Genomic DNA, 20,783 nt, shown 5'->3' with positions numbered 1-20,783 from the left:
TATCAGTGTCTGGGTGTTTATATGTATAGTATCTATGTATATTATTCATAAAAATATTCATCAGTCATCTTAGTACCCATAACATATATAAATTAAAAAAAAAAAAATAATGTTCTCATTTTAATGGCGAGCAATGCTGTGCTGGCAAAAAGTCACCGATACCCTTTAATTCGGTACTCAGTTTTATTCTCAATACGAAATTTTCTTATTTTACAATTAAACTTAATTTACTTAACGATGAGTAATTGTTAAGTCTTCTCTGTCATAACAGTTATTCATTGTAAAGTCAACATCTCCTGAGGTTGCTCCGGTTCCGGAGCGAAACGTGCGTATAGGGTACATTGCCGAAGAACTGTTTGGTGTGAAGTATAAGGATTGATGGAATTATAAAAAACACCATACAGACTCTCCAGCTTTTTGCGGAGTGTAGCAAATTAAGTTTAATTTTTATATCATGGATTTTCGCAAAGTATCTATACTTCTATCCAATATCTAACATATTGGTAAAGTTTTAAAAAACACTTAGAAACATAAAAAAAGAATTCTAATCCATCCCAAGAACTATTTGAAGTTGGTGAAGATTTGGTACGATTTTTTTTTATTTTATTCAAAAATATTGCTTAAATCGGTTTTAAATGCCGCCGAGAAATATGACAGTTGAATTCTATTCCAACAAATGATAACTTCAAGTTGTAAATGATTCATTATTTAATTTATCGTGGGTACTTAAGTATGAAATTGCCGTTTGATATTAAAGGAATGCAAACTTTTCTTTTTGTATTCAAACACGTAATCTGTTTTGTGTACTCCTCATCATTTTACGTCTTTGGTCTACTCGCTTGAGAGGCGATGAAAGTTTTTCGATACGCTGTAATGTTTAGACGGTCTGCTAATCCAGATACTGTGATAATAATGAAACTTGAAAATAAAATGATTTTTTTAACGCAGTGGCCGTTAATTAATTCATATTCGGATATCAAAGTTCATCGCAAGATATCGATTTCGAACTTTTGATAAGCAAGTATTACAAAACGAGAATTTCATAGGTTAAGACCTTATATTTAACATTGTAATAACAAATCCAGTGGCCCTGTGTAACTTATCAAAACTTAACTTTGGATTAAATCTGTCGAAATTGTATGGGGCTGTCTAATTTTGACGTTTACGCCTCCATATGAAATGACAGATTAACGCTAACGTGGCTGTGACGTTAGTTAACATGAAAATGTACACGAAGGCTACAGTTTTGTTTTGTATATAATTAATTATATTACTACTAAAATATTGTATAAGAACTATACCAGCGCGGATTTTGTAGTTTTATACAAATGCCAAATACGAAAATCGTATGATATATAGACTTAGTGTATCACTGTTTATGGATAGGATGATTCAACAACCAAAATGGCACCGACTGATTAATGCCAAAACGTTTAAAGACGGTGAAAATAGAAATATAACTGAATACGACATGCGATTCCTCAACTGTTTGTAGGCACTTTCTTTATTAGCCGTTCTTACAAAGTTACAGGTCGAATTAAATTAACGATAAAAATACGATATAATTCATTCGTGATCCGCAGTTTACATGTATTCTAAAGATGGCTCTAATTAATTTGTAAGTCGACATTCGTTTAGTGTGCACGGTTGCTCGCACGACATCATATTAATTTTTATTGATGATAAAACATACTCAGTATTATCTTTATTTGGCAGAAAAGCTCCAAATTTTCGCTTTGACATTTGTAAAGATGACACAATCACCTGCGGGGCTCTGATTCTCTGGTACATTCAAATATCAACGCAAAATGCCACGGTCTGTAATAGGTATGAAGAATAATTTTGAAAAAGTGCACTGTGGTGTTCGAAGGTGTCTAGTATATCCAAAAAATATCTTATTTTTGTAGAAATTAAAGGTTTTGTTTTGCAAATTTTATTTAAAGAAATTATTTACCGCTAAAACACTCGCCGCATGTCGTGGCCGTACTCGTGACGTCATCAGCAAATTAGAGCTTTAGATAGTTTTCGTTCCATAGCTAGAGATTATATAATTTTGGTATTGATAACAAAAAACTTTGAAATCACAAAATAATGAAGTATTTAGTGATTTCATACGTAGAAATTTTCGGAGTTCGAGCGGTAGTAAACTATTTCTGTATAGAAGTGACGTCATCATTTAGAATTCGGTGTTTCACCAGTCACGGTGGATCGCTTGTATTTGCGGTTTTATTTAATGAAAATAAATATTGAGTTTTTCATACATATATCATTAGATGAATATAATATTTAAGTAATTCTTTGTAACTGTCATCATGCCTATTATATGAGGAGAATACTTTCTGGCCCGCCATATTCTTTTCATTTGTAGATTACTGCCACGCCTAAAACATGTATCAATTATTAACTGGCATCGATATGAACTAGAAATGAAGCTGGCAGCACATAATGAAACATCAGGTTTCTGTAATATAACCTTTTGAAGTTAGATGGATAGATGGATAATTCAAATTTCAATTAAACGAATGTACTTAATAAGATTAATTGGCTTTTACCCGTTCTAATTAATAATAATAAATAAATAAATATTGAATTGGCCTAAAGCATAGGATTTTTGTTAATTCGAATCTAGATTTAAATTAAAATGCTCACAAGAAAACAAATATAATACCTTATAAATTTACTTTGACAGTTGATGTGTTGATAATCTATAATTTGATTCTATGCCATAAACAATACTTCAGAGCCAACCCTTACGTCTATTTTAGTTTTGTTTAAGTTTATTAGTTTGAGATCATCAAAATTCGATAACTCATACAAATAAAAATTATTTGTATTGCCAGCTGTTATATTATATATTAGTATATGTTTTATGCGTGCTCGCTATTCTAGAAACAAAATGGCGGGCCATATATGTCATGAAAACCACCATATACAACTTCCTATGACGTGACACAAACATTTTGGATTTAATTACGACATCAATGTCACACAGAATCGCGGCCCTGAATACCTTTTGTTTTATCTGCAGTGAACTTAGTTTAATATTGTACTATATAACTAATAAATAATTAACTAAAGTAAACTGTAATCATTAGTGAAATGAGATTGATATTGTATTGCGTCCGTGGGCTTACGCCCATCGTTTAAAGCAGTATTATTATGTTAATGTTCACGTTTTTGTGTTTTAATTATAAACCCTGGTATTAGGAACGCCAAGGTATGTCATTGAAAACTGTATTTTTTGTAATAATGTTGCTTTAAGCGATTGTAGTAAGCCACCTGTTTGTCTATGACATTTGAATCATAGCGAGTTTTTTGACGTCATTTGACGCAAATTTAAGCAAAATACGGTCGATCATGACGTCACCAATTGTTGCGACGTGTATGTATATGATTTCAATGCCAAAGTAAATAGGGCGCTTTATATCTGTGTCCAACAAATAACAAAATGTATGTTAGGTTGCAACAATATATCCGTCGATAGTTGCATATCAATGGTTTTTTATTTATCTTTGTCCCATTTGCCCATCTTCTCATTGCCCATCTTGCCCATCATAGTTAAAGCAAGAGTTATAAGCAAGAGTTCTAGGATTTAAGCTAATATGACAAGTTTTCGGTCAACTGCGTTTAGCTGTATCTTAGGGCCGGAGATCACCTGGCGAGACAATAGTTAAGTTGAGTAAATACTCAATTTCAAATTATATATATGCACACATACTCATCTTTAATGTTTATAATATTAGTAGGATTATAGAGAGATTTGATTTCAGAGGTAAGTAGAATCTTTGTCGGTTTTTCATGTACCTCCGCTTGAAAACTGAAGAACTGGTGATAAAAATTGGTTTGTGAAAATTCTACTTGATTTAAACTGTCGGTCAACGTTATGATCAATCTGGAGGTGTCGCTATGCCGTCTTACGTACGTCATGGCAACAATGGCGGATAGTCACAATGGCGGATTTATTATTCAGACGTGAACCATTTTGGTGATATCTTTCCCTATTCTAGTCCGAGACAGTCATAACAATATTAAATGTAATTTCGCGTTGTAGTTACGCGTTATTTTTCCAGAAACCATTTTGTTACGGATAACCTATTTCGACTGTTTACTGAACTACGTGGGGGTGGATTTTTGTATAGAACGCAAGAGTTTATAATTTCCTCTGTAAATAAGTTTCTCTCACGTGGGAACTTCTACCGAAACCATTTTAAATAGAATGCCATCTATGGACTGATAGCTGAATTACGTAGGGGTGGATTTTGGGAGAGAACCCGAGAATTGCACAGAGGTACAAATGTTTGGCTGGTTAATATTCGAACCTGTTTTTCTTTTTATTGAAAATTTATTTCCCAACTCACGCATTTCATTTCATTTTGCACTGCGGATTTCTTTAATAATAATAAAAATAATAATAAATAAATATACTACGACAATACACACATCGCCATCTAGCCCCAAAGTAAGCGTAGCTTGTGGCACGTGTACTAAGATGACTGATGAATATTTTTATGAATAATTTACATAAATACTTAGAATATACATATAAACACTCAGACACTGAAAAACATTCATGCTTATCACACAAACATTTTACAGTAGTGGGAATCGAACCCACGGCCTTGGTATCAGAAAGCATGGTAGCTGCCCACTGCGCCAATCGGCCTAAAAGTCTACATGAAATACATTTTTGAACATGTATTTTTTATTTTTATGTTTTACTTAACTATACAGAAATTAACGGTTACAAAAGAGTTGTCTCCGGAAAAGATAATTATGGGCACCCTACAATAGCTCTCAGATATTAATTGCGATCAACGTTCTCGCACTCTTCGCAGGTCTTATCGTCGCAGCAGTAATTCCATAAAATAAAATAATAAGTTAATACAATTAAATTGAAAAACACATTACTTACCAATGCACGCCACGTACGATGTATTTTTTTTTTTACTTAATACATGTTAGCCCATGACTGCAATCTCACCTGGTGGTAAGTGATGATGCAGACTAAGATGGTAGCGGGCTGGGTGATATGAAGTAACATTAGATCCACCCCCTTGATCGGTTACTACGTGACATCATACTGACAATAATCAGACCAGACTAGACCAACAATGATTCAGAAATTATAAATTCCTGCCCCCACCAGGGATTGAACCCTGGACCCACACGTAATGGCACAGCACTTATCAACTTCCCAGCGACTTCGTACAATTTATTGTAGTCAGACACTCCTTAAATATTACATTTCATCCCCCGAGGCAGGTTCGACGACTTGGAAGAAAAATGAAAATGAATTGTTGATTTTTTTGAAGAGGTTGCACCGTACTTCTTGAAGCTTCTTGATTTTAACTTCTCCGCGGTGTTATGATCGTGATTTCATCAGATTCCATTACAGTATCCAACGTTGCACCTTGCAATTTTTGATGAACTCGACGTGTTCATCATAAATTATTTTTTTAATTTGACGCAGAGCAAGAATCGAACGTCAGCTGACTTGGGATTATACGTTGGAACAAGTAATATCGGCAAATGAACTAAAAAGAGCTATAATGACAGAGTTTCAGACAGAAGTGAGAACTAGAGAACTTTAAGCCGTCGTTCCTGGTTATTATCAATACCTATGACTATAGTAGTTAAAGCCTATCAACCCGCATTGGAGCAGCGTGGTGGGTCTATGCTCTAAAACCATCTCTCCTACGTGAGAGGAGGCCTGTTCCCAACAGTGGGACGTTAATTAGCTGTCGATGATGATAACTCAAAATATCAGTTTGTTATAAACATTTAAAATGTAATTTACAAATTGGATATACCCACTGTTTCGCTTTTTACATCTTTTCTTTTTTCCGTCCTGTTATGCGGTTTACAATAATAGTGCTCCGTTCATATCATTCATTCATTTAAACAAAGGCCAGGGTTGTTAAATACCAAACACGAATGCTATTATAAATTCACATTTTAATATAATAAATTCACACAAATAAATTAAAAATGTATTATTCAAATAATATAAAACAATTATTCGTTTAACGTTGATATTTCTAGACAACAGTGTTTTATTGTAATCCTACAAAGCGTTACAAAGAGGCACGATCATATACTTGTATGACAGGACCTTGTTCTTAGAGATGTTACTTTTGTAAAAAAAAAAAACGGGCAAGTCTGACTCTCTTAAAGTCTAACTTAGAGCAGGATTTTGGATATGTTTTAATATTTTGGAAAAAGGAGACAGGAGTTTGAGTTTTTAAAATTCTTAGATCGCAAGTTGCGTTTTTTCGCATCAGAAGTGGGATCGCGTCAAACAAGTAAATATTCTTGCCGATACATAATACACTACTCAGGGTTCTTATGCGCTATTACACTCAAATCGCATCACTAGTTTATGCAATTTATGACGTTAAACATGGCACTTATTTTGTGACGCAGAGTCACTATTTGACGTCGCGATCTTGAAAATCAGTACACGTTAAGTACACAGTTGTAGTTGTTTATGTTGTATGTTTCTGAAGTATTCTACGAACGTCGCAAGGACGCGCAAATGAATTTCGTGACACCAAAATTGTCATAGCTGTCAGAAATAACGTCACAATTTCGAAGGATTCAAGATTTTAGTATGATAGAGAACAAGTACCCAGATCTATACAGAACTACTGAACATTAACTACAAGATATTTTAATCCACCGATCATTATCTTTGATGAATAATGTACCGCGTACTAGACGTACAAAGCAAGTTGTTGAGCCACGCTTTGCGGTCCACTGGGCTGCAAGTGACAAGTGTATCGGCAAATCTCTAACGCTTGCTGTGAAAAGACTTGCCATTAAAAATAAATCTCAAAATGTCTTCCTATTTTTTTCAAATAGACTGAAATACTGTAACATGCATTATTCTGTAATATATTGTTTATCGTCCACGTGGCAACCTTTCTGCACCTAGTACTCCGTACGTTAGTGTTCAAATACCATTACTGTCCGACAGTGTAAGACGTCAGGTAGTTCCCTAATCTGCACTATTAGATGCTTTAAGAGACTGTTCCGAAACTAAACGCAGTGGTAAAACATAGACCTTATCTGCTATTCAAATACTCGTTACTGCCATTTGTGACGTGAAACTTTGTCTGATATCCTAGTCCCATGTTCGGTATGACAGTCCAATCTTAACGCTTGTAATTGCGATTTGTTATGTCAAACTTCAAATTTAATGTCACAAAAGGATCAAAGAAAATGGTTTATATATAGAAGTGGTGCCAACTATGACGATACAACTGAATGGCTTGTTCAAGAAACTCCCGAGTCAGCAACTAGCGATAAGTCTAGGACTTATGTTTATCTTATGACTTAGGCTTCATAAGCTTATTCAGAAAAATCTATGTTTTTGTTATGTAATTAAGTCATATTGTATGAAGAATACGTAAACAAAGAGAAGTTTCAGAACCTCGATGACATTAAAATTTTATTCAGGAATATTTATTTTAGTAAATTATTGTAAATTTATCATCACAAATTATGGTCATTAAATTAAAAAAACACACTGAGGGAACGCTTAAAATTAAATAGAGCTATTTTTGTTTATCGTATGGCTTACTTACAGGAAAAACTCCTTTTTAGACATTTGTGTAGAGGTTGACTCGGCGGTTTCTTGAACTTGGGCATTCTTTGAATTAGGGTCAAATCGAGCCTCAGATCGAAATGCATACGTAAGTCAATTTAAGATTACCGAAGCATCAATTTATGTTGGTGTGTCATTTCACGGGCCGTGTGGTGACCGCAGATCAGAACACAGTAGGACAACCTCTCGTTTTTCCGCAGGTGTCTTAAGACCGCCTAAGTGAATAAACCAGAAAACTGGCACCAACTCGTCTGCCCAGCGTGGTGATTATGGGCGAACCTCCCTTTGGGAGAGGCTTATAGTCCAGCAGAGCTCTGTTATAAGCTATAGAAAAAGTGACATTAAGTCTAAACTTTATGCATTCCGATCCATCGCTCCATAATTAAAATATTATTAACATTAAAGGCAAGGCAAAATCAAGGCGTCATTGGCGTGTCAATTTTCTTGTTTTGTAAATGGTCGTACGAAAGAAAGAGAAGAAACCAAATCATAATACCTTCACATACTTAGAAGGCGTTGGTTTGGCAGTTATTGAAAATTATTCTGTATAAAAACCTTAATCTGGGAAATCGATCACAATTTGTCTCCTAATTAAATAACGGCCTCAAGTAACACATGGTGCAAATCGGTCAGTCGAGATGTACAGCCTGATGAAATAACTTTAAATAACAGCAATATAACTTCACTGGATACTTTTAACAGGAAACGCATTGTGGGTTTGAGAAATTACCAGCAGGTTGATAATGATATGGAATACCATAATATAATATTATAGGTAATATTCAATAGGTAATATTCCTTTGGCTGCTACCCTTATAATGATAGCAAATCACCAAGGGTGTCGATTGAGTTTTAATGTTGTAGAATGAAGATTTATGCATTATTTGCTGAAATCCGCAATAACTGGACAAATCTGTAGTATGTAGGTATAATATTGTTTTTTTTAAATGAATTTTATGCATTCCTTATTTACCTTAATGTTCAAAAATTAAAGATAAAAATATTTAACACAAATTAAAATTCAGCGCTAACGTCGGCATGTAACAAATTGTACGTTACACCGACGCGGCAACGTGCGGCGGTGATTTTCATAAATGCACTAAATATAATTATTTTGTCGAATGTCACATAATGACATTTTTGAAGCTTTTTCACCAAGGAATGGTAGTCACTGGGCACATTAATTGGACGGCTGCAAACGAACGGAATATCAGCCAATATAAACTAGATGGGGAATTTATACGGAAAATATAAAAACGACAGTTTGATTCATAAAAGTGTTTGGCTTGAACAGTACTCATTAAAAAAAATCTGTTGACAAGTAAGTAAAAATTGTGAAAGCAAATTATTATACCTTAACTAAGTATTTAACCTTGAGACAAATTGTGAACAGAGTGCACATGAATGGTCCCGTCAGAGACTCGTCTCAATGAAGATACAAACACTAATGCCGACTTGTCCCCCTTATTTTCTTATTACGTCCGTGCAACCTATCATAGATTGAATATTTTAATAGCCTAAAACTATATTTTTGTTATCGATTAAGGTATCTACAGCATAAGCTTTAAAACGCATATTTGACGAGCGGTTTTTTTTATTTCTGACCATTATTATATATTTATACGATTTTATGGCAAAAAAAAAAAAAAAAGATTTGTTTTCGTAAATCCGATTTGTTATGAATATATTTGTAAAAAATTAGCAATATTGTCATGATGGACGCGTTTTGTTTTTAACTGACTTAACAAAAAAAGAGATTCTCAGTATCCCTAGTTATACAGTCAAATTGGGTTACCTTGATTTTCAAGTAATTATTACTTTAGTTTTTCTTTGAAAATTTCTTATGATGGTAAACCGGATTCTTAATTTATCGGCCGTCTGAGATACATAATATTATGTTTAGATATAAGAAGAGTATATAAGAAGATATAACGTAAGCTCCTAATTAATATTAATTTTGTGCATGGGTGTGAGAGCTCACTTTTTTAACACTTAATATTATAGCATTTCGCATCAATCATTCAAACACTACTACATGATTACAAAAAGATAAGGGATAGAAGGACAATTCGATATTGCGTTGGTCAGTTTGTATATTGTGTGAATGCAGAGAGCAATGCTGACCGTTACGTTGGACAGCAAGGTAACCCAGCCTGACTGTACCTTGTGATTTAGGTGTCTCCTAAAATCTCACGCGTGTCCTAGCCTGTATTACCTCCGGGATATGTACACATCCATAGAAAAATCCTTCTTAAGATAATATCACTCCTAACGAACCTAGGACCCTTCACAGTCCGCGTAAACCTCGTTACCAACATACATTCCTAAACTCTTTGGAACAAGGGAATGCTGAATACCCTAACTAATTAAACTAAACTTAATAACAAATAATTTAATTAAAGCTTCGTACATAGACGCAAAGATACATAATACTTATTAGTACACGCAGCGAAAGCGGAATCGATATGATTCGTTTACATTAAGGTAATACCTCATTATTAATGACAGTTAATTATAAGTAACAAACTAAATATAAATCGATCAAAAAATTCTGAAGGTAGACACTGACTTACTCTGTACCGTTCCAACAGAGTACATCTGAAGTTTTAACACGCAACAATGGCGAGTATTATATTGATATTATACTGACATCGCTAATAGAATGCGTCGCTCGTTCTCGATTCTTAATGCATCAATTTATTTACTTTTTAGAAATAGAAGGCGTTAGGCTTCATGTTTGTAGTTATATCTGACACATTCAATTAAAAAATGTAGGCAGATATGACATGAAGTGTCGACTGCAAATCAGAATAAAGTTGTCACCACCCCTCTTTCTCCCGCGGGTGTCGTACGAGGCGACTAAGGGAGTATATCGGAGAGCGGACAGCAGCGTGCTCTGTGCTACTACTACCAGCTACTGCATTCATCAACACATCTGCCCAGCGTGGTGTTTATGAGAGGCATTTAGTCCAGTAGCGCGACTTCGAGAACAATGCGGAGTAAGTCAGCGTCAACCACTAATTGACAAAAAACAGATATGATTGTTGAGATTCAAAATCAATACAAATAAAACAGACGCTAGTAGCAAATATTAATAACTAACAATATATAAGAACATGATATTTCGATTTATGCATGCATGCATGCGTATTGCGTTGGTACATGTGAAGCGTGGCTTGAGGTACCACGTTCATTGAACAAATAACTTCTAGTTGTTAACATGGTCAACTATAAATAGAATCAATGATTATCGATACGCCCTGGCCTTACTTACACATTGGCAGATTTTAGCCGCTGGGAGGTGAGTGAACTCACACACCTGACATTGCGACATAAATTCAAGTGAGCGTGACATCGCTGCTGTAATCTTTTTAAAGGACGCATCTGACAATTTAAATCACATAAAATCTTTGAGTAACAATAGACTACGTAGTAGAGACGACGTCGCACAGCAAATTGTTTTGCTAAGCGTTGCGGTCCACTGGGCTGCAAGCTTCGATCAATAATACTTGATAAAACTAGATAGACGCTTCAAAGAGTGTGAAAAAGAGACGGTACCTATTCTTCTCTCTTACGAATTGGTATCCTCTTTTGTGAAGTGACAAAATCATGTGTGCACATTGACAAAATCATGTGTGCACATGTGACAAATCTGCACTTACAGGCGAACCATTTTTTTCATAGTATAAGTACGAGGAAATACACTTTTTCTTTTTTTGATTGAGTATGGGACCGCATATCTAGAACGTAATTGATCGGAGGCAAAACAAGACAAGTGTCTACTAGTCAAGTCTCTGTCCCTTGCTACGAGTATGTTAAGGCATTCTACTTGAAATTATTCAATCTCTATATCTTTGATCAATGATAGTACTAGAATTGCGGTAAACGCTTCTCGTCTCAAAAAGTTCACATACTTAATCATCGTATTTCCAATAGTATCCACCATTTTTATTACGTGTATTCTAACGTAGTGCTTTATTACTCAATGATTTTAATATACTAACATAAACCAATAATCAAAAACGAAACAAACGTAAATAAATAATTTACCGACATCACTCTAAGAATAATTCTAATAACAAAAAAAACCAGTTATATTGTAAGTATAATAAATTAATATGTTATAATGATATTCAAATAAATGTATAACTAATCATAATTATTATTAAAAAAACAAATTAAAAGCCGGACCCCATTACGAAACTTGTGCTCGTAGCATTGCGATCGTTGCAATCGTTATTGACTGTAACTGGAATAGACCTGGGACTTTTGCCAGACCAATATTAATTGTTTGGATCACCATATACTAGATATGCTTAAGATCGGTAAAAACTGAGAAATAGGAATTCACTCGCGATTTGGGAACCTATTTTCGTTGGTTTGGTAGTGAAAAAACCAATGTGCATAAGCTGCGAAAAAAATCTTTGGGACTGCGAAAACACTTTCTTTATAACATAACAGTAACTTGTATTATAAATGCGAATGTGTCCGTTTGTTACCTCTTTTTGGGTAAGCCATTGATGGAATTTAGCTTGCTTACTAGAGGTGCATTTTTGTGCAGGCAACGCATTCAGGATAAAAGTTTATACTAAACTGGCAGCCAATAAAAATAATTGCGATTTCTGCATCAAGTTTCGCAAGAACATGTTATGAATTAAAATTATTAAAACGCTTTTCTGTTGCTGCAATGCCTACACGAGACGAAAATACATGCAATTTTGATTCATAACATATGCGTGTTAATTCAGCTGTATACATATCTAAAACTATGCTGACAGAAGATACATTCTTACCCCACTCTACTTTACTTTTCAAGATACTTTTGGTTATGAATCATTTGGGGTTCCGGGAATTCCTCGGATGATAGATATAAAGCTAGTTATCGACCAATGAAAATGCCCCATAACATGGGAACCTAAGAAACCTAAAAATTGAACCAAATCGAATAATCCCCATTTGAGCTCGCTGACAAAAACATTTATAAAATATACGTTATGAACAACAATAAAATTTCTTTATTAAAATATACATTCACAAGTTTATAAAATTTTTGTCTTTCATTAGAATTTTCATTCATATGTAAGTTGGTAAAAAGACTTCTGAAAATTAATATTTCACCGATAGCTATTATGATCCCGTGGAGTATTACTTAGTTTGGTGTATTTGTGTACAGCTGAATTATCACGATCTAAAAGGGGTAGAGCAATAACATAGGAACATCAATTGTTAATTATAACTAAATTAATATAACAATGAAACGTCGGGGTAGTTGGGAGGGGATCAGGTTAGTTGGCACAGCTTAGCAATCATACAGTACACAAATTACAAAACGTGCGCGTTGCCTCTTGTTCTCTATAAGCTGACCGAAGTTCCGGTGGGATTAGTTTTGCCACCATTTCGGTTTCTGCTAAAATTCGGAACTAGTACTCGGGTAAGTCGGGCACTGTCGGGTAATGTTCAGAACGGATCGCTAACTACGAACTAAAGTCTTTATAACAAAGACTTAAACATTGATAAGTATTATAAGTTTTGGTTTTATAAGTTCCATTCTAAATATTTCTTAACTTTTTACCTACATTGCATTCCAAAAATAATGTGATTTTCTAATAAATTGAAGTCTAAACAGATTGATTTATCATATTATTCGATTGCTTAATCTAATCGAATAAATTAATAAAATACATCCTCTGAAAGCCAGAAATACACTAGATTACGGGTTATTATTCAATAATATTCGGTACAGCAAAAAATGATGACATAAAGGATTACATAAACTTATTAAAATGTTGTAATATAAATTATTACTATATATAGTTACTTATAGTTTTAAGTAACTTTGTAAGATGGTGATAATAAAAAAAATATCTGGCTGAGTTTAATTCCGCTTCTAGACCAGTGCGCTTATTAAAATGTTGTAGCTCCGGTGTAATGTTGTTGAGCTACATCAGTTACCCCACCATAATGCAAAAATATATATGAACGCTAAGGTAAAGGTTCCATACGTCATCTGTGATAACAAAATAGATTTTATCAAGTTATCTACCAAACATCTGATTGTTCAGATGATTGTTGTACTCCAGTATGTGTATGCTCCACCCACTCATCGATGCTTCAGTGAAAACCAATTCTGAACTGTATGATAACTAAGCTGTGTATTAGGGGATTGGGTGTCGGGTGTTCCGGGTGTGGGGTGCTGGGTGTTTAGCAGGCGGCGGAGCAGGCCTCCGAGATGGGGTTCTCGGTGATGCGTATGACGGGGGAGTGGCGGCACGCGCGGCGGCGGCCAGCGTCCGAAAGCCGCCGGAACGCGACGATCTTCGTCGGCGACAGTGGCGCCACTGCAAAAACACACATTCCAATTTCAAACTATATTCATTTCGACGTCTCGCATACGACATATACCAGGGCGGCAGGCGATGTACGAAGGTCAATCCGAGGCGTGAACTTCTTACTACAATACTCAATGAGAGTACCGGCCCGAACTACCGCAAGCGTTGCAGGCAGGGAGAGAAAACCCACCCGCACTCCTCCGCATCGCACCCATTTGTTGTCCCATCTGGTAGCCGAGTTGACTCACTATACTATATATTCATTACACATATTATGATAACGTTACGAGTAACTGACCTCTATTATTAACACACTGGACTGTCTGTCCTTATACAAATGACAGCTCAAATGTTGTTCCCACTTGATGCGATACGTTTGTAGAGTTTTTAGTAATAAAGTTTAAGATCTATATACTTTCTTATTGCAACGTCAGACTTACAGCGCCAAAAAGGCGCAAATAAATAAATAAATATACTACGACAATACTCACATCGACTTCTAGCCACAAAGTAAGCGTAGCTTGTGTTATGGGTGCTAAATGACTGATGATTTTTTTAGAATAATATACTTATAATAATATTCAGTGATGTTGTGTCGACCGTTATTGTTCCGATCGTCGTTTCAGTCAATGGTATTCTCGCGAAAAGCTTCGACCAACATCTTAAGAAGCTTTCGCTTGGTTGTTGGATCAAGGGCAGAAGGCATATATACAGAAGGCAGTAGGTAGTACTTGAAACTGCGCGTGTTGTGATGAGGTTTCTCACCCTGGAGCCCTGATTGCGCGTTGCTTGGGCATTCAAAACCCCCAAGCGGTGGGTGGATGTTTTTTTTTTATAAATATTTAATAGTGTTTTTTTTTAATTAAGCATTGTTAAGATTTTGAAAAAAAAATGATAGGATAATATTTATAATAGCTTAGTATATACTGCGCACATTGGCCGTCAATTAGTTGCTGACAAAAAAAAGTGACAGAAGCTTGTCCACTTGTCTCCAGTGGTAACAATGGAGGTCAGTGTTACAGCGCCATTACAATACGTGATTTTCTTTTCCTGCCTTCCTTAAGGAAGGATTTCCCTTTAACACTTCCCGAGTCCCAGCTAAAGCAGCGATGCCTCGAGGACCTAAAAGCTAGTCAGGATCTCCTGAGACTCTTCGTATTTTGATGGTTGGAGAGAAAATAACTAAGATTTTCTTGTCCTCTCTAAGTGCTGGGAATTGGCAGGATGCCAACAGTTGGGCTTTGCACCTGCGACCTTTTATAATTCAGTCTACCCTCGAGACCGTTGAGCTATTTCGATTGCAATAGTACATACGCTGCAAGATCAAGACAGTTATTGTATGTCTTTTGCGAAGGGCAGTAACTATTTTAAATGCAGATACTGTAATCTGTTTACGATCTGGCCGCCCATAAGCACCAGCCGAATCCCGCTAAAACAATCAACCTTATATTAATTCGTGTAAGTTAGCGTCTAAATATTGATTGATTTTTTGATACACACGTACGTACAGAGCCCCATTCCGAGGCTCGCCAACAAGCCCAAGTGAAAATCATTGGGGTAAATCAACTACAAACAAACCGAAAAAAAAAACTCGTACGTACGCACTAATAGAGGTGTCACAATTAGCACATTATTCGAATCGATAAAGAGAGTTACTCGAAAAGTACAACCTCGGCGTAAAATGAGAAGTTATGATAACTGGTAAATGGAATTAGCGCTGGTAACAATGCCAATTTTGGCATTCAAAGTCAAAGTCAAAAATATCTTTATTCAAGTAGGCCCATAGGTGGCACTTTTGATGCGTACATAAGAATTACACGGTAGTGAGATGATGGAGATAACCACATTCGTATACTTAAAACTAAAGCGCGTCCTGGTCTAAGAAGAAGCCCACAACAAACTTAGCCGGGTGTTTTTTTTTTGTTATCACCATCTCACAATGTCACGCCACCTGACAGACATAGAAACTGCTAGGCTAGTCTATTTTAGTTACTTTCACAGCATTATGTCATATGGAATTTTACTATGGGGTAATGCTGCTGATATTGGCACTATTTTCGTGCTGCAGAAGAAGGCTGTTCGTGCGATCTATAAAATGGGTCCGAGAGAGTCATTGAAAGATAAATTTAAAGATGTTAAAATAATGACACTCTATAGCCAATACATATTTGAAAATTTAATGTATGTTCACAAAAATATATCAAAATTTAAAAGAAAATGTGACTGCAATAATTTGAACGTTAGAAGCAAAAATAAACTTGCAGTGCAGTACACTAGACTACACAAAATAAGCAATTCATTTAAAGGAAATTGTATACAATTTTACAATAAATTACCGGTTGATATCTTGGGGATGTCACTAAAGAAGTTCAAAGTTTGTATTAAGCGAAAGCTTATAGAAAAGTCCTATTATAGTATAAAGGATTACGTAAACGATAAAAAAGCTTGGGTGTAAACAATTGCTCTAACCAGGTTGCTTCTTAAATATTTTCTAATGACAATGTGAGATGGTGATAACAAAAAGAACACCCGGCTAAGTTTGTTGTGGGCTTCTTCTTAGACCAGGGCGCGATTGGAACCCTCGTAGCTTTAGTTTTAAGTTTACGATTGTAGTTATCGCCATCACTACTCACTGCTATGTACACATTTTGTATATAATAACGCATCAAAAGTGCCATCTATGTGCCTATTTGAATAAAGATATATTTGACTTTGACTTTCGACATTTTAAATTATTAGAAGAGCAACCTGGTTAGAGCAATAATTTACACCCAAGCTTTTTTAACGTTTATGTAGTCCTTTATACTATAATAGGACTTTTCTATAAGCTTACGTTTAATACAAACTTTGAACTTTTTAAGAGACATCTCCAAGATGCCATTGTTACCAGCGCTAAAAGAGCGCTGAGAGTCGTTGTATAATTGCATGGGAATAAACGCGTTTTAGTTTTTTAATGAATTAAGAATAACAAACTACAAAATATAAAGCTGGTAAGTTAGTGCTTTCGGAAACGATCGCGCCGGGTAGTTTATTTGTAGAGGTAATAGGAAGGTTTTGAGTATATACTAGCTTTGACACCATTGTGATCCTACGGGCGATGAGCGATTCTAAGATCTTTTGTTATTTTCTTGACCGGATACGAGGCCATTTTAAAGGAGCTTAAGAAATGTAAAAAAAGGAGCTTGATCCATCTTAGACTGCAGTGTGTTCTTACCATCAAAGAATGAGAGCTGTCGAAGAATGTAACAATGTTTAGTCGTCCAAAAATTACCAGGCGATATAATATATAACAGCTAGTTTTTAAAATTTACACTAATTGCAAATCCGTACGGGGAAGGCAGAGCAAATACAGAGTTACAGATTCCAATGTTTGGAGTTCAACCCCAAGCGGTCAAAGGGGATTTCCCGGGTCAGTCTTTTATTATTGGAATCTGTATAGTATTAGAGCTGGAGCTTTTGTGTTAACTCTTCGTTTTAGTACACACAAATACGTTATTTCGTACGTATACGAAACGTTTCGTACATAACACGCCATGCTATGTTAGTAGTACATAGCACATGGCGTGTTTAAACAAATAAATAAAAATAAATAAAATAATTGAGTTATAACAATAGAAATAATAAGCGTTATTTTAAGAAATTAAATTTCAATTAATAATCAGGAATTCAGGGTGTTTTTAATGTTGTTCACATAATTTATTCTTATACACTATTATCCATAGTGTCACTTAAAAAGAACGCTGAGAGTTATTATAGAATAACATGTTAATAAGAGCGGATTTAAATAAAATAATGAATTTTGAATGAAAAAAGCTGGGGATTTAGTACTTTTGGAAACGATGCGTGGGTAGCCTGTTTTAGAGAAAGGTCATAGGTTGTAGATATATACAAAATTTAATAGATATAGTCGTTCACAATTAACGCATTACTCGTTACGATAACGGGAGTTACGCGAAAAGTACGTTATTAATATAAACGCACTGCGCACTTATTTAATAAAACTTATAAAAGTATATTATTATTATTGTATATTCATAAAGTAAAAAGTTTTTTTTTGAGAAACTGTTAAGACTTTACTAGTCGCACAGGAAAACAAAATAATCACAAAATTGTATCAATGGTAAGGAAATGAACGTATTAACACATAATAACAACATATAAGTACAATACTTTAATAAGTTAATACTTTAATGAACTCCAAAACTATTTTCAATTATTTTTCACCTACAACCGACATGACCCCAGTACATCTGTATTTGGAAACAAATATCTTTATAAAATGATTACTCAAATATATATCAATTTAACCGAAATAGCACTCGTTCGCATAGGGATTTGTTGTAATAATCACCTAATATGCAGTGTGCCCATCGAACCGCATTCAAGCAGCGCGTTGGGTCTATGCTCTAAAACCATATGCCTTTGCCCAGCAGTGGCACGTCAATAATGCGGTATGACCGTCAGCGCTTTTTTTTACATGACACGATTTATATTTCGCTGTTCGTAAGCAGTAGGAAAAGCCGTGCGTTCTAATGAATACATCATAGCTAAATAATTATATATTATCTAAGTATAAAGTTGATTTAATGGAATGTTTTATGAAGAGTAAAACGAGAACTGTTTCAATAATTTTTCACTGAAACTAATTAGGTCGGGGATGATATTAGGAAAAGTATTTTTTGGTTGGCAGTGTAGGTTAGAAAAAAGAAATAAGAAAAGGTGTCTGGCTGTAGTTATACCCCTGCAACCATGATGTAACACTCACGTAAGGTAAAATAGAAAAGGAAACAAAGGTGGAACAAAGTAAAACAAAAAAAAACTTACATGTGTGTGTGTGCGAGCTGCACTAGGTGGGTATATACCGCAAGCTAGTGGTCCATTGTGCTTGCCGCGGGCTTAGTGTGCGGGGAACCTATTTTGTGCAGAGCCAGCACGGCTGCGCAACAGGCAAACAATCATCAGCACATGCTTGGCCGAACCGGCACGTAACTTGACAATCCTTACTCAGCCCACATCTTACGGTACCACCCATAAAGAGACAGTTGAAAATTGAATCATATGTTTTTCTGCTTATAAAAAAGTTGATTCTGTTCGCAGTTTCGGTTTCTACGAGATTAAAAATGTCGATTCTGTCGCAACGAGTAAAACACTTCCGGCGAGTTTGAATTTACAATATTACTACCGGTAGTTGTAGAATTTTTTTGTATGTCCAAAGTGTTTTAAAATAAACTACATACAGCTTTAGGTCATAACATTTTCTGATACGGGTATACTACATTGACTGTCTTTGTTGCCAGTATATACATATTATGTTTATCTAGACTAAACCTTAACACCACAAACGGTTCTTAACAGTAATACTGGAAAAGTTTAGAAGTATCCGTTAATTTACGCGGATTCAACTGCAGAACGGTTTACGGAAGTCGCCCGCGCGGCGTTGACGAATGGGCAACGCGTTGTAAACCCACCCACCTACAATACAAATCGACTCTTAATCATTCGACTATATCTCCTACCAAGTACCAGTAGCCTTAGTACAAACATTTGGTCGCTTGCAATAGAAGAGTCATTTTGAATACTGAAATACTACAACATCGGAGTAAAGTGCTTTTGCAAAATTGTAATATTTTGAAGTATTACAATATATAATATTTAGTGTAAAATTGTAATACTTTGCCTACAATTCTTAAGCTCGGGCTTTTGACAGGACGGTGGGTAAACAAAAATCAGAAGTACAGGATTTGTGACTCAAAAGCGAGTGACATTAGGTCAATTTTACTTTGACGATACAAAGTTTAGTACTCGATAACGACTCCTCGAACGAAAATGATATGTAATCACAGTAAACACGATGTAGAATTTGAGGAATGGGCCGTCCACTCACCGTTTAGTGAACGGTCTAAAGTTTTTTAAAAACTCAATTTATGCTCCCCGACATACTTTTCAATGCTTTAATTTGAGTAGAGTTGGTGTCGATATGTACGATGGGTCTAGCAGGCTCACGCGAGATCATAGCACCAACAGTTGCTCGCAAAACTGACGGGAAAGACTAAATTATTTACTGTGGATTCAAACCGGAAATGAATCATCGAATCACGTTGGGTACTGTGTTTTATAGTCATTCAACTCAATATTTTTTGTGGTCGAGCTCCGCTACTGTAGGTCCAATTTTGTGGCTAAAGTGCGGAGTGAAACAAGCCTGCTTTGGGCAGGTAACCAATGAACAGAGTCAGGAGTCAAGTTACGAGCCGGTTTCTTTTAGGGGTCACATTTTAACAATACAGGGACCTGGTTCGTGAACTGAAGTCTTAACTCATTCGTGAATGCAAACTGAAACTCTTTTTGTAAGATATTTATACAAGTGGTTAAGATTTCATTGGCATCGAGTCAGGACCCAGTCAGGAATTGCTCTGGGTCCGTATTATTTATTGCATTTAAGTCGTAACTCAAAATTGAGCATAATTTATGACGTAGAAGGTCAGGTGTAGTATGAGCTGCCAAAATTTGACGTACATTTGATTCAAATGCCATAAATAATCAGGGCCCTGTTCCCGAGAAACTAAAACTGAAATTCTTCTAAATATGTACACAGAGTATAAATACGTATAGGTTTCTGTCAAACTAATTTCTAAACTTGAAATTTAATGATTTGTCCAGTTTACGTTGACCGTTTCTGAATAGTATGCAAGAACGTCCATGCTTTTATAAGCATAGCTCTTTAAAGTACGTTTCTGTCTTGTGGGATGGACACAAAATGATAAATGTGAAACGAGCGAGCGGTTCATGATTTAAAGCGATATATACAGCAACACTTCGTAGTACTTCCCAAAGGAGCTGTCACTAAAAAC

General features: G+C 35.4%; 1 protein-coding gene across 3 annotated transcripts in view; it reads right to left on the bottom strand.

The window, feature by feature from the left end:
• Positions 1–13,665: 13,665 nt before the first annotated feature.
• Positions 13,666–20,783, bottom strand: part of LOC120636488 (protein NDRG3-like) — a 161,065-nt gene continuing 153,947 nt past the window's right edge. For 2 of the 3 annotated variants that reach the window (XM_039907988.1, XM_039907990.1), the window contains one exon: positions 13,666–13,944. In XM_039907988.1, the coding sequence (XP_039763922.1) occupies positions 13,808–13,944 (137 nt within the window). In that variant the 3' untranslated portion in view covers positions 13,666–13,807. Of the gene's footprint in view, positions 13,945–18,759; positions 18,872–20,783 lie in introns of all 3 variants that reach the window. The other variant, XM_039907989.1, reaches the window with a different exon arrangement.

Source organism: Pararge aegeria, chromosome Z, assembly GCF_905163445.1.
Source record: "Pararge aegeria chromosome Z, ilParAegt1.1, whole genome shotgun sequence".
Lineage (NCBI taxonomy): Eukaryota > Metazoa > Arthropoda > Insecta > Lepidoptera > Nymphalidae > Pararge > Pararge aegeria.
This window is presented reverse-complemented; position numbering and strand designations above follow the sequence as displayed.